At 39.7% G+C, this 14,527-nt stretch overlaps 1 protein-coding gene across 1 annotated transcript in view; it reads left to right on the forward strand.

The window, feature by feature from the left end:
• Positions 1–14,527, forward strand: part of LAMA2 (laminin subunit alpha 2) — a 1,029,834-nt gene that overhangs the window by 702,409 nt on the left and 312,898 nt on the right. Inside the window, 3 exon segments of the mRNA XM_040350410.1 lie at positions 3,464–3,581; positions 4,902–5,036; positions 7,731–7,855. Coding sequence (XP_040206344.1) covers positions 3,464–3,581; positions 4,902–5,036; positions 7,731–7,855 — 378 coding nt within the window.

A 14,527-nucleotide genomic window follows, 5' to 3' on the forward strand; every position in this document is an offset into this window, starting at 1 on the left:
ACATAACATAAAGAATCTTAACATACATCATATCATTGTAACGAAGGAAAAAATGAAAAAAAAATGCATACAATTTCATGTTCTTGAAACAAACACAATACCTTCATATTAAATTATGATGGATGGATGTTGTATTGTTAACCTCCCTGCAGGGACAGTGTCCTTACCTTAGAGTTTGATAACCACACAAGTGATCTTAATAACACATCCAGAAAGTATATGCATAGTAAATTACACAAGGGAGTGGTTGCTCATGGATAAATTTTAACTACTTTACTGAAAACCAGCACAAGGCAATAAAAATGTACATCTCCAGATAATAAATCAGTACAAATGTTATATTAATCACAAACTAGCAGAAATGTTTTCCATTTTCTCTTACATAAGTATGCTGGTGATTTATGCATTCATACAGAATTGTGCTTTCCTGCCCATCTATCATTTCTATTTTGTGTCTCAATATAATTCCAAGACAGTGCATTGTTTTTGAAGCGAACATAAAGCGATAATATATTACATCAGCTCAGGCAGCAAGTATGCTCTTCATTTTGCTTGAAATTATTTAAAATTTCATACACTGACTAGGAACGAGTTGGGCTGAATCCCCAAAGACCTTTACTGTGCAGACAGCAAGTTGTTGCTTGCTCTCGAAAAGCCTCACAGACAAGCAACAAGTAGCTCTGTGCTCCCACAGTTTATTATCATGTAAATGTACATCTCTGGTTGTAAATAGTGTGCTGTACATAAACTATTTCCTCAAGTTTTGAAGATGACGAAGAGAGATTTTTCATTAAATGCATGGAGATTTGCTTCTGAAAAGCTTGAACATCACACTGAATAAATATGTATATTTTATCTATATGCATTTGTCCCATGTGGTATAGAAATTGTCTAAGGAAACTGTGTTTTTCCCAACTAGAGGCCCTTTAGTACCATTTCTTTTGGTAGATTTCATTCTTTACGAAAACCGCATCAGTGCATTCAACTGGACATAATGTCTAGCCTATCCAGGGAATCTGTAGAACTCAGTTAAGCATCAAATGCTCACGGTAATGACGGTAGGGCCATTATACTCTTAATTCCCAAGCTACATGTGCTCAATTGTCCTGCTGCCCTTGACATGTTTAATCAGTTTCTGTTTGTTGTATTGATCTGGTAAAAAGCTGGTTAAATCAGTGTGGTCTTCCAACTAAAGAAAAAATATAGAGCAAACAATTCTGTTTTTTATTGCTCTTTCTATTGCATCTTGTAGGTGAATTCAAACTCCTTGAATACATTTGCATGAATTTTAGTGTATATATCACATAGAAGTATTGCTTTCTCAAAGTATACAAGTCAAACAAACAGCCAATGATGATTGGCAATCATGCCAAAGTCCTAATAATATATCCAATACAAAGAAAATACTCAAAGTGAATGACAATCTTTCTACTTTAAAGCTACGACCTCAAGTAACAGGATAGGCCGGCACAAGGTTCTTTTCATATGAGTAAAAAGGAGACAGAGGAGGAAATGACTGGTACCAGCAAAGGTTTCCAATGCCACTTCCAATACCTTTTTTAGTTGTCGATCTAGACACCCATGCTAGACTGGACAGTCAGATATTGGACCTCTCAAGAGACTCAAGAGACTACACGGCAGTTTCAGAACCCATCATATCCTGTGATGCCCCATCATTGTCCAGTCTCAGGGTATGATGGGTCCTCAAATGGGCTGTATTGCTTAACTGCAGTGTAGTCTCTTGAATCTCCTGCAAGGTCCAAGATCTGACTGTCCAGTCTAGCATGGGTGTCAACATCTAAAAAGGCAATGCTTTACTATACAGTATCTATAAATGTACAGTATGTCCATAATCATTGGCATGTTAACACTGGGGGAAAATGGTTTGCTAGACATTACAAAATATAGATTATAAGCTTTAATAAGCAGGGCCCTCTGATTCCTCCTGTATAGAATTGTATTGTAACAAACTGTTGGCACTATATAAATCCCGTATAATAATAATAATAAAAAAACAGAAACAACAATAAAAACATATAATTTGTAAAATGGGAAAGGGTTTAAACTTTTGTAAGGTTTTGATTGTTACCGTTGTGAAAGTTTTTCTTGATTCTGTCTCCCTGATATCCTGGATGTCAGAATATGACAAAGTGTCACAGATAGGAAAATAGGGGAAACCTCTCTAACTGGACCACAGACCCACCCACTCAATAAAAAACCTACAAATATACAATTTTGACCAGAGTGAGGCCTCGTACACACGACCGAGGAACTCGTCGGAAAAGACACATTGTTTTCCTCGACGAGTTCCTTGTTAGGCTTGTCGAGGAGCTTGCTTTGCATACACACGGTCAAGACAAAATCTCCTCGTTCTCAAACGCGGTGACGTACAACACCTACAATGGCAGGGGAAGTTCAATTCCACTGGCACAACCCTTGGGGCTGCTTTTGCTAATCTCTTGTTACTGCGTGTTAAGTAAAAGTTTGGTAAGAGACTATTTGCACTTTTAAGTCTGTTGCAGCGTGAAAAATGTGTTATCTCCATTACAAACGCTACTTTTACAGAAGGTGCGCTCCCGTCTCATACTTTATTCTGAGCATGCGCGGGTTTCTTAGCATACACACGATCGTGTTTCTCGTCGAAAACCAGCCCGACGAGGAACACGATGAGGAAATTGGTACTCCCGTCGAGGAAAAAGAGAACTTGTTCTCTTTTTTCCTCGTCAAGTTCCTCAACAGTTTCCTGGATGAAAAACATACACACGACCGGTTTCCTCGGCGAAAAAGCTCTGCCACCAAGTTTCTTGATGGATTCTGTTGAGGAAAACGGTCGTGTGTATGAGGCCTCAGGCTAAAAACATAATGGGGTCTAGTAAATAAAAAAAATAACCGTGGAGTTGGAAAAGGCAAATGGTGAGTAGTCAGTTGTAAGGCCAGTTTTGCCCTCTTAGACCCACTATGTCATTCATTTATGATAACCATGTCTTAACGAGCATTAAAGTACACCAAACTTTTTTCGTTTTGGATATAATGGGCAAAAGGTGTAGTGATATAGTAGTGGGACGACAGAAAATTAGGGAAAATCAACAAGGAAACATGCAACAATAAAAAGCTGGCAGATGTTGTACCATGTCCATAAAACAAGCATTTGTACTTCTATCTGTGTTGCTGTTAGACAGATTTCCCTCACTTCCTGTCTGGTAAAAAGGTTGTCCCCAGAATGTAGCCTCCAAAATCAGTAATATAATAGGCTTCCGTACTCTATCCAAATCAAAAGTTTGGGCTATAGATACATTTTAAGCGTTCTAGCTTGCTTCCATTTGCATATTTTTCACTTTATAATAATAATATTATATTATAATTACTGTGGCATAACAGGCTATTTTTTGTCCTGTGCTATGTTTTTTGTTCATGCAGAAACAGAACTATAACACTTTGTAACTAATTTATTTTATGTTAATAGGATTTCTGAGGTATTTTTGGAAGTGGCAGAAGAGGGAACTTCTTTTACCATGAGCCCGAAGGCCAATTTGATAGAGAAATGTGAATGTCCAGTGGGGTACTCCGGACTTTCATGTGAGGTATGCTTACAAGAATAAAGTAGTGCAATTCAGAATATGTACACTGATAGTATTTACATATATTGTATATTTTTCCATTAAGTAAGCATGTGCAGTCAATATAAAATTAATAAATGCCAGTGATACTTTTGTAAAATTATGAGACATGCACAAGGTTCATAAAATCAACACACACTCAAATATACAGTATATATATATATATATATATATATATATATATATATATATATATATACACACACTATATTGTCAAAAGTATTGGGACACCTGCCTTTACACGCACATGAACTTTGATGACATCCCATTCTTAGTCCGTAGGGTTAAGGACTGAGTTGGCCCACCCTTTGCAGGTATAACAGCTTCATATCGCTCAGCCATGTCTTTATGGGACTTGCACTCATGTGCAGTCATGCTGGAACAGGTAGGGGCCATCCCCAAACTGTTCCCCCAAAGTTGGGAGCATGAAATGTGCTGACCCCTTAATAATTCCTTTCACTGGAACTAAGGGGTCAAGCCCAACCCCTAAAAACAACCATTTGCCATAATCCCCCCTCCACCAAATGATTTGGACCAGTGCACAAAGCAAGGTCTATAAAGACATGGGTGAGCGAGTTTGGGGTGGAGGAACTTGACTGGCTTGCACAAAGTCCTGTTTTCAACCTGATAGAACACCTTTAGATTGAAGAAATTGTGAAGAAAGTGTGGCCCAAAATTAGTCCAAAATGCTCTTTGCTTGAAACTGCCAATAGTACAATTCACATTTTAGCAGTAAAGGTATGTTCACGGCCGTGTACTTTGTCAAGTTTAATGTGAAAGAAACAGATGTAATCTAATACCATTTCAACCCCCCAACGACCCACTCTCGCCCCCTAGAAACAACTATAAATGTATGCCCGCAACCAGTATATACAAAGTAGATCCTCTCCTCTATTTATACAAACGATGACAAAGTGGTCATTCCAAACAATGCTTTACCGCTATGTGATTTGTACAATTGGCACTTGGAATTACAAGTACATTTTGGACAATACATTCTCTTATTTTTCTATGTGAGCAGTGAATATGGAGCCTGTTTGATGTGGACATCTGTTTATTAAAGTTTGCTAACAAGTGTAACTCACCCATGAATGAATATATATATATATATATATATATATATATATATATATATATATATATATATATATATATATATATACATATACATATGGGACCACCCATTTGTTTAGCAAAAATAACACTGTAGCACTACCTACTGTTTCAATCACTATAACTGAGAATAGTGAACAATTTGCTCAATCTGTACTATATCTTCTTTAGGCATGCTTGCCTGGATTCTTCAGGATGGCTCCTGTTTCAACAGCGCAAAGAACTGGACCAACTCTTGGAACATGTGTACCTTGTCAATGCAATGGGCACAGTAATATATGTGACTCAAACACTTCTGTTTGTCAGGTATGATTTACAACACATGTCTACTTTCAGCCATAACCCCTGCCTCTGAATAGTCCATATTATAGGGTTTACCACTGCCCACTAGGAGAAGAAGAAAAATGAAAACTATTAAAAAGCACAAAATGTACACTTTTTCTGTAAGTATGTTTTTATACTGTGGTTGGCAGATTTAATTAGAATGCATTTTATTACTTTATTATACCTCTATAGTAAACTAGTAAATACCCTTGTTAAAGAGCATGGTCAACTATTAGTTTAGGTACCGTAAAACTACAGATCCCTTTATGGCTTAGGTGACAGGGAGAATAAAGGTTTTGGAGTATAAGAAACATAAATACCTATTGTAATAAATATTTGTATAGACCCATTGCCATGACCAATAACAATCTAGGCTGGCAAGTTACAGTATTAAGTAGCATCAGAATTACAAACTAAAAAAAGTAGTCCAGTAATGATATTTTTGGAGTCAGAGCTTTTAGCAAGGAGATAAGTAAGCAACACAGTATGGACATCACTAAATCTCACCTAATCTCCTAAGACTAGCTGTCAGAAACACAGTGCTTTAGAACCCACACTGCACTGTAGATATAAAGGTATGAGGCTGTATGTACAGGAGTGCCTGGGCACCAAACAACCTTAAAGTGATTGTAAAGGGCTTTTTCACAGAGCAGTCCTGATCCTCCTCTTCTGGGCTGCCCTGATGGCTCTACTGGCTTCTCCTCTTCATCAGGTGCCCCCACGGAAAACTGCTTTTAACGAGTCTCGCTACTGCATCTATTGGCACAGACAGCAGGACTCGGTCCCACCCCCCGCTCCCATGTCACTGGATTGATTGACAGCAGTGTCTATTCAGTGAGGATGGAGACAGCGGCTGGAGTCACTGGGCTTATGCACATTGCTGGAATGGATGGGCTCAGGTAAGTAAAAGGGGGGCTCTGGGGGCAGCTGCAGCACAGAAAGTTTTTCACCTTAATGCATACAATGCATTAAGGTGAAAAACCTGGAGACTTTACAACCTTCTTTAAGGTCTGGTATGTATTTTGGGGTGACTTTTGGGGGGGGTTACTCCCCAGGTTAAAAAAAAAAAAAAGTCCCAGCTCTCTCTTGGATACAGGAATGGTGATGAACTAGTACAGAAATGGGAGCCATAGCCAGAATTGGAAGCAGGAAAAGTAATGAAGAAATGTTTTACACTAGCACTAGTATGATACACTATGGCTATGAAGTTACTTTGGGAGAATAGGTACCATAGCACACTGATTGTCTACCACAAATAGTAAATTAGTGCAGGGTTACAGTACACTAAATACAACCTACAATGAAATACCTTTGGTGCTGTCTAGTTTTGCAGTCAGTACAATGGTCTAAAAACGGAAAAAAATATTCACTACGTTCTTCACTTCTATGTGTATAATAAATGAGACAACAATTCAATGTTCTTAATGATAATGTTTACCGTCATGAGTAATCTGAATATGTTGTAGGTGGAAGTTACCCACAAGATTAGTTTGACTTAAATGCAATAAAGGTTTACTTTTGAAATACTGTGACTTGGCTCTGTTTCTCTGACATATTTAACCACTTCCAGTTGGGGCCATTCCTCTCCTACATGCAAAAAGATCAATTTTATTAGTAGAAAACCACTCAGAACCACCAAACAGTATATGTATAAATAAATATATATATATATATATATATATATATATATATATATATATATATTAAGCAGAGGCCTTAGGGAATAAAATGGTTGATGTTACATATTTTATGTCACATGATATTTGTGCAGCGGATTTTCAAATGCAAATTTTTAGGAAAAAATACACCTTAAAGAGGTTGTAAAAGTGTGTTTTTTATTTTTTAAATAGGTTCCTTTAAGCTAGTGCATTGCTGGTTCACTAACCTTTTCGATTCGTTTTCCCTTCTAAATGTTTTTTTTTCTTTGTCTGAATTTCTCACTTCTTGTTCCTCCTCAGTAAGCTGTTCTGGCTGACTAACCCCCAGCCAGAAGGGCTCTCATGATGGGGGCAAGCTTCATGAGGAGAAACAGGAAGTGAGAAATTCAGACAAAGAAAAAAACAATGGAAATTGAAGGAAAAGGTAAGTGAACCAACAATGTACTAGCTTAAAGGAACCTATTTAGAAAATAAAAAACAAACCTTTACAACCCCTTTAATGAATTTTAGTGCACAAAAACATAATATGTTTGGTAATATATAAAAGATGATGTTAAGCTGAGTAAATAATTGTATCTGCCCGTGGAACGGCACCAAACTACAGTACATAGAAATTCCCTTTCCTTCACCTGTAAAAGTAATCCAGAGGCTTCTTAGCTGCTAGGTTTACTTTTACATTGAAGGGAATCCCTGCCACTAAAAAATTATATGGTGATCATTGTTGCAGCCACAGTACTGACCGAGATCTCACCTTTCTAATCCGGTACATCGCTTGAAGGCTAGTGGTTAAAGCTGATTCTGCAAGTGCAAACACAGATACCGGAGTATAGCATAGGAATAGTAAGTACAGTATAATATAGGAACATAAGGTTGGTGCAGAGGAGCCTAAGAATTATGAAAGTTTTGTGTGCAATTTCAGCCTCTGTTATTGATAATAAAGTTTGTCCTTTAAATATTGATCTATCAACAATAGCAATAAGATCTGTGCATGTATTCAGGTGAATCTTTTTATTTTCAGGCCTGTAAACACAACACTACAGGTGATCACTGTGAGAGGTGTGCTTCGGGTTTCTATGGCATCGTAAAAGGATTCCCTGATGACTGCAAACCATGTGCTTGTCCCCTACGCATTGCAAGCAACAAGTAAGTTAAATTGTATAAGAGTAAGCAATGCCTTTCTCATGAAATATACAAAGTATATTCCAAAAATTCTTGGGAAAAAAATGTGTTTATTATTATGAATGACATTGAATTCTAGACACTAATGCCGCGTTTCCAACAACAAAACCGTGGATTTTTTTTCCGACGGAATGTTGGCTCAAACTTGTGTTGCATACACACGGTCACATAAATGTTGTCTGAAATTCCAAACGTCAAGAACGCGGTGACGTACAGTACTACATCAAGCAGAGAAAAATTAAGTTCAATGATTCCGAGCATGCGTAGGATTTTTGTGCGTCGGAATTGCATACAGACGATCCAAATTTTCGACAAGAACTTTTGCAGAACCAGCTCTCAAAATTTGTTGTCGTAAATTCCGACAGCAAATGTCCGATGGACTGTACGCACAGAATAACCGACCAAAAGCTCACATCGAACATTTGTTGTCGGAAATTCCGATCGTGTATATGATGCATTAGGGTAGACATAAAACACCCCTTTGAATATCTTCCCTATCTTTAACCCCAGAGCCACTGTCCTGCTGTTTATGTTGTTTGGTAAATGGAAATTTAAACATACAGATATAATTGTATCTATAGAACAGTGTTTCTCAGCTCCAGCCCTCAAGGCGCCCCAACAGGTCATGTTTTCAGGCTTTCCATTATTTTGCACAGGTGATTTGATCAGTTTCACTGCCTTAGTAATTGCCACAGCCATTTCATCTAAAGGGAAATCCTGAAAACATGACCTGTTGGGGCGCCTTGAGGACTGGAGTTGAGAAACACTGCCATAGAGCAACAATATGTTTGTGTAATACAAATGTGATTTTATCAGGAGTTGTTGGTGAAATCTATAAGCATGGCTTATATAAGCATGGAAACCAGGGAACTATGAGGACTGTGATTTCTTCCAAAGTACTATGCAGTAGAATCAGAACTATCTGTAATGTAGATATTATGTTTCATCAGAAAATGATGCCTTGCATAAATAGTGTACTGGACATTACCGTATGATCTATGTTATGCCAGCTTCTGTGCCAGCCATTTTCTTTGGAAAACAGTAGTGGCCATCCTGGTCAACTGATTTGATGTTCAGTGAGCTAGATCCGATGAATTAAAAATAATGTGCCAGATTCACAAACGAGATACGATGGCGTATCTACTGATGCGCCGTCGTATCTCTGTTTCTAACTATGCGACTGATTCATAGAATCAGTTACGCATAGCTAGCCCTAAGATCCGACAGGTGTAATTGAATTACACTGTCGGATCTTAAGGATGCAATTCTAGGCCGGCCGCTAGGTGGCGAGGCCATTTACGTTAAGGTCTAAGCAAATGACGTTGGTGCGACGTCAGTTAGCGCAATGCACGTCGGGTAATTTACCCGACGGAGCATGCGCAGTACGTCCGGCGCGGGAGCGCGCCTAATTTAAATGGGACTCGCCCCATTCGATTGGGCCCGCCTTGCGCCGGACGGATTTAGGATACACCGCCGCAAATTTCCAGGTAAGTGCTTTGTGGATCGGGCACTAACTTGGAAAAATTGCGGCGGTGTAACTTAAATCGGAAAAGTTAAGTTGCGCCCGGGCTACGTGAATCTGGCCCAAAAATGCTTTGGAAATTAACTGAGCAAATGTTTTTTTTTTTTTTTGAGTTGCCATAAACCCACATGCAATATAGTTATGAAAACAATATGTACCAGATGAACGACTCATTCAGTAAGAGTTAGGCCGGCTTATCAGTAGATAAGCCGACCTAACTTAGAATCTACGCCGACTTATGTTTAAGCGTATGCTCAAACAGAGATACGCTTAAACATATCTAAGATAAGACGGCTTGCGCCGTCCTATCTTAGGTTGCAATTTTTTGGATGGCCGCTAGGTGGCGCTTCCATTGCGGTCGGCGTAGAATATGTAAATGAGATGATACGCCGATTCAAGAACGTACGCCCGGCCGCCGCAGTAGATTTACGCCGTTTCCGTAAGGCATTAGCAGGCCTAAAGTTATTCCATCTATTAGGTGGAATAACAATGTTAAAGTATGGCCGCCGTTCCCGCCGCGAGATTCGAATTTGTTACGTCGTTTGCGTAAGTCGTCCGCAAATCGGGATTTACGTTGTTTACGTCCACGTCGAAATCAATAGGCCCGTGCGGCGTACTTAGCCGCAATGCACACTGGGAAATGTAGGCACCCTGTGCATGCGCAGTAAAAAAAAACGTCAAAAACGTGAGGTCAAGCCTCATTACCATAAAACACACCCCCCTCCAACACATTTGAATTAGGCGCCCTTATGCCCGCCGCATTTACTCTACGCCATCCTAAGTAAGGAGGCAAGTACTTTGAGAATACAGTACTAGGCTACGCCGCCTTAGATTTGCGCGCCCCTACCTGAATCTACCTAATAGTCTGAAAAAAACCTGCAAAATCAGGTAGATAGGAATGCCTATAAAAAATAAAAAAAAACGAACCTTAAAAATGTTACCTCGACATGAAGGCTTAAATAAGCATGAAGGGGTTAATTATGTCATCAGATTGTACCTTTCAAGAGGTTGTGTAATGATTTTTTTCTTAACATTGTGGGTTGATGTTATAAATATTAAGTAAAACTGTAATAAGATAACCTGAAGAATATAGAGGAGTGAGAAGTCATTTAATCAAAAGCCGACTATAAGCTACAGTACACAAACATAATCTTATTTATTTTCGCTTGTAAACTTTTCCCTAAGCAAATTTTATTCAAGCTATCATTTTCAAAAGTGTTTTGTTCCTGTACACTCAGCACTTCAATATGGTTATAAGCTGTAGATCTATTTTTACGGAGTTGAAATTGTGTTGGATAATGAGTTTGAGAGTTGTAGATCAATTTGTTTACATTTTTGCAAAGTAGTAATTTTATTACCTATTCAGACTCTATTGATTTAATTTTTAAGTAAGTAAATGTGCTGTGCTGAATGTACTGATACTGGGGAACAGCCTGGAAAGCACCAAGCAGCAATCAGTTAGTTGTAGATGAGTCTGCGTTTAGCAAAGATCCTGAAAGATGCTTTCTAGAGCTAAATAAAAATGACTCACAATGATATCTTCTCAGTTTTAGAAGACGTCATACAGATTTTTCAATCACTTTGTCAATAAAAAAAAGTACCTTTACTTAGTTAGGGAACAAGTTTTCTATTTAGTGATTTCTTGAAAAATGATTGTGCATTTATATAAATAATACATAAATAATTATTTAAATGTAAAACATAAGGGGGTAGAAATTTTTATATAGTAGTTGGATACTTTACAAGACCAACAACAACATGCATTTAGAGCCGTTTCATACTACCGCGACCTGGGGGGCGACTTGTGTCGCCCCAAGTCGCGCGACATGACAAATTACATGGAAGTGAATGAGAGCTGTCTTAATGCACACTACTGAAGTCTGACATCAGAAAAGGTTCTTGTACTACTTCAAGGCGACTTCTAGGCGACTTGTTCCCATTGATTTCAATGGAAGTCATCTCCAAGTCGGATCCCCTGTCTTAACTGAAGCAACTTTACAGGAAGAGAAACTAGTTTTCTCAGGCAAAACCCTCCCTCCCACAGAGCTGATTTGTTTGATTGGCCACTGGCAAAGTCGCCTGTCCTGGAGGTGACTTAAAGTCGCTTTGTAAGTCACCCCAAGTCGCGCTGAAGTCGCCTTGCAAAGTCGCGCCCAGAGTCATGTTGCCCCTGTGTGAACCGGCACTTACTATATTGTTTGTTACACAACCAAACAGATGTAGGAAGAGCAATCTCAGAAATCACATACACATTACTGTGCCTATCATAGAAGCTTAAAAATCACAATACAGTAAAATAGAGAATAGTAATATTAAGAAAATCATTCTGATATGTCCAAAAGTGATCAGAAATTAGTGTTGGGTGAACAGTTTGGCCCAAGCATGAGTCTGGGCCGTACATGGGTTGTTAAAGAGTGGGCCCGATTAAATTGTTTTTAAAAAAATGCACAGGGGTCCCCCCAATCCATGGATTTTAAGGGGAACCCCATGCCAAAAAAAATGGCATGTGGTCCCTTCCAAAATCCATACCCTTATCTGAGCATACAGCCTGGCAGGCCAGGAAAGGGGGGGATATATTTTACAATGTAGTAAATTCTTTAAATCAATGGAAGTGGTGTACAGTATAAACATCTGGGCATTGATTTATAGAGATTTCCACAATAAACATACTGGCCCGGATTCAGATAGAATTGTCTATCTATCGGCGGGCGTAACGTATCGCAGATACATTACGCCGCCGTAAATTAGGACACAAGTTCCGTATTCAGAAAGAACTTGCGCCCTATGTTACGGCGGCGTAACGTATGTGTGTCGGCGTAAGCCCACCTAATTCAAAGGTGGATGATGTGGGCGTGTTTTATTTAAATTACATGTGACCCTGCGTATTCAATGTTTTTTACGAACGGCGCATGCGGCGTTTGTGAAAAAATCCCAGTGCGCATGCTCGAAATTACACCGCAAATTGCCAATGCTTTAGACGTGAATGTAACTTACGTACAGCCCTTTTCGCGAACGACTTACGCAAACGACGTAACATTTTCAAAATTCGACGCGGGAACGACGTCCATACTTAACATAGGATACCCCTCATATAGCAGGGGTAACTTTACGGCGGAACAAGCCGAACGCAAACGACGTAAAAAAATGCGCCGGGCGGACGTACGTTTCTGAATCGGCGTATCTACCTAATTAGCATATTCCTTGCGTAAATATACGGAAGCGCCACCTAGCGGCCAGCGTAAATATGCAGCCTAAGATACGACGGCGTAAGACACTTACGCCGGTCGGATCTTAGGGAAATCTATGCGTAACTAATTCTATGAATTAGTCGCATAGTTACGACCCCGCACACTCAGAGTTACGACGGCGTATCCGGAGATACGCCGTCGTATCTCCTTTCTGAATCCGGGCCTCTATATTTAAATGTATGTGTTTGAAATATAGAGTTTGAATTTAAAAACCACCCAGTGTTGTACATTATTGGAAAACAAGTGTTGTTTCCATAGGTCGGCATTTGTCATTGTCTCTACATATTTCTAATCAACACATAGATGGAGATGGGTAGGTTTAATCAGCGAGACCTTGATTTTTACAATATTTTCAGTAATTGAAAACACCCAAGGCTAAATTTATTAGAAGACTAATTATTCTTGGTAAATTTCTCTTAAAAGCTCATTGAATGTATCAAGGCTATTGTCATACAATGAGTGATTTATAATAGAATAGATAAATATCTTCATGTGGTATGTCATAAATGCATTTGCATGCCCTGATTAAATAAAGAGTTATAAAAAAAAAATTACTTACAGAAGGCCATAATTAGAAATATAAAATCATTTTAAATGCATCTATAAAACAATATGACAACTAGAGTTGAGCGGACACCTGGATTTTCGTGTTCAGGTCCGAACCCGAATTTTAAAAAAAAAGTTCGGGTTCGGGAACCCGAACCCGAACTCCGAACCCCATTGTAGTCAATGGGACACAGACTTTTAGAAAAAAAAATGCGTGGCGGTCCCCGCAAATTCAATAACCAGACCCTTCAGGTCTGGTATGGATATTAAGGGGAACCCCGCCGTCAATTTAAAAAAAAAAATGACGTGCGGTTCCCCCTAAATCTCCATAACCAGACCCGTTATCCGAGCACGTTGACCTGGCCGGCCGCAGAAAAGAGGGGGGGACAGAGTGCGGCCCCCCTCTCCTGAACCGCACCAGGCCACATGCCCTCAACATTGGAAGGGTGCTTTGGGGTGCCCCCCAAAGCACCTTGTCCCCATGTTGATGGGGACAAGGGTCTCATCCCCACAACCCTTGCCCAGTGGTTGTGGGGGTATGCGGGCGGGAGGCTTATCAGAATCTGGAAGACCCCTTTAACAAAGGGGACCCCCAGATCCTGACCCCCCCCCTGTGTGAAATGGTAATGGAGTACACTGTACCCCTACCATTTCACGAAGGAAGTGTAAATTCTTGTAAAAAAAAAAACACACACCGTAGAATAAAGTCCTTTATTAATAAAAAAAAAGAAAAAAACTCCTGCGGTGATAATCCACTCGTTCCCGGCTTCCTGCTCCAACTTTGTCCGGATCCAGCGATGGGTGCGGGTGATCTCCAGCGATGAGAAGATCCATCCATCCAGAGCACAGCATCGCCGACCTCCTCTCACCGTTGGACACAGCCCAGCGAATGACGCGCTGAAGCTGTGACATTACTTATATAGGGGAGGCAGGGCCACCCGTCACGTGACCCGGCACCCTCTGACGCACCCTCTGCTACGTCACAGAGTATATAGGGCAGGCCGTATAGTATATACAGGCAGTCCTGGGGGTGTCTATAGTATGCCTGTAAAGTGGTGTGTGTTTCACGTGTTTAGAACAGTCCCTGCACAAAATGACATTTCTAAATCAATAAAAGTAATTTAAAATGTAATGTCGGGCCCTGACGATATGGATGAAAATTATTGAGAAAAACGGCATGGGTACCCCCCCCCCCAGCCCATTACCAGGCCATTTGGGTCTTGTATGGATATTGAGGGGAACACTGCACCCAAATTAAAAAAAGAAAAGACGTGGGGCCCCCAGGCCCTATATACTCTGAACAGAAGTATACAGGCAGTC

Source organism: Rana temporaria, chromosome 4, assembly GCF_905171775.1.
Source record: "Rana temporaria chromosome 4, aRanTem1.1, whole genome shotgun sequence".
NCBI lineage: Eukaryota > Metazoa > Chordata > Amphibia > Anura > Ranidae > Rana > Rana temporaria.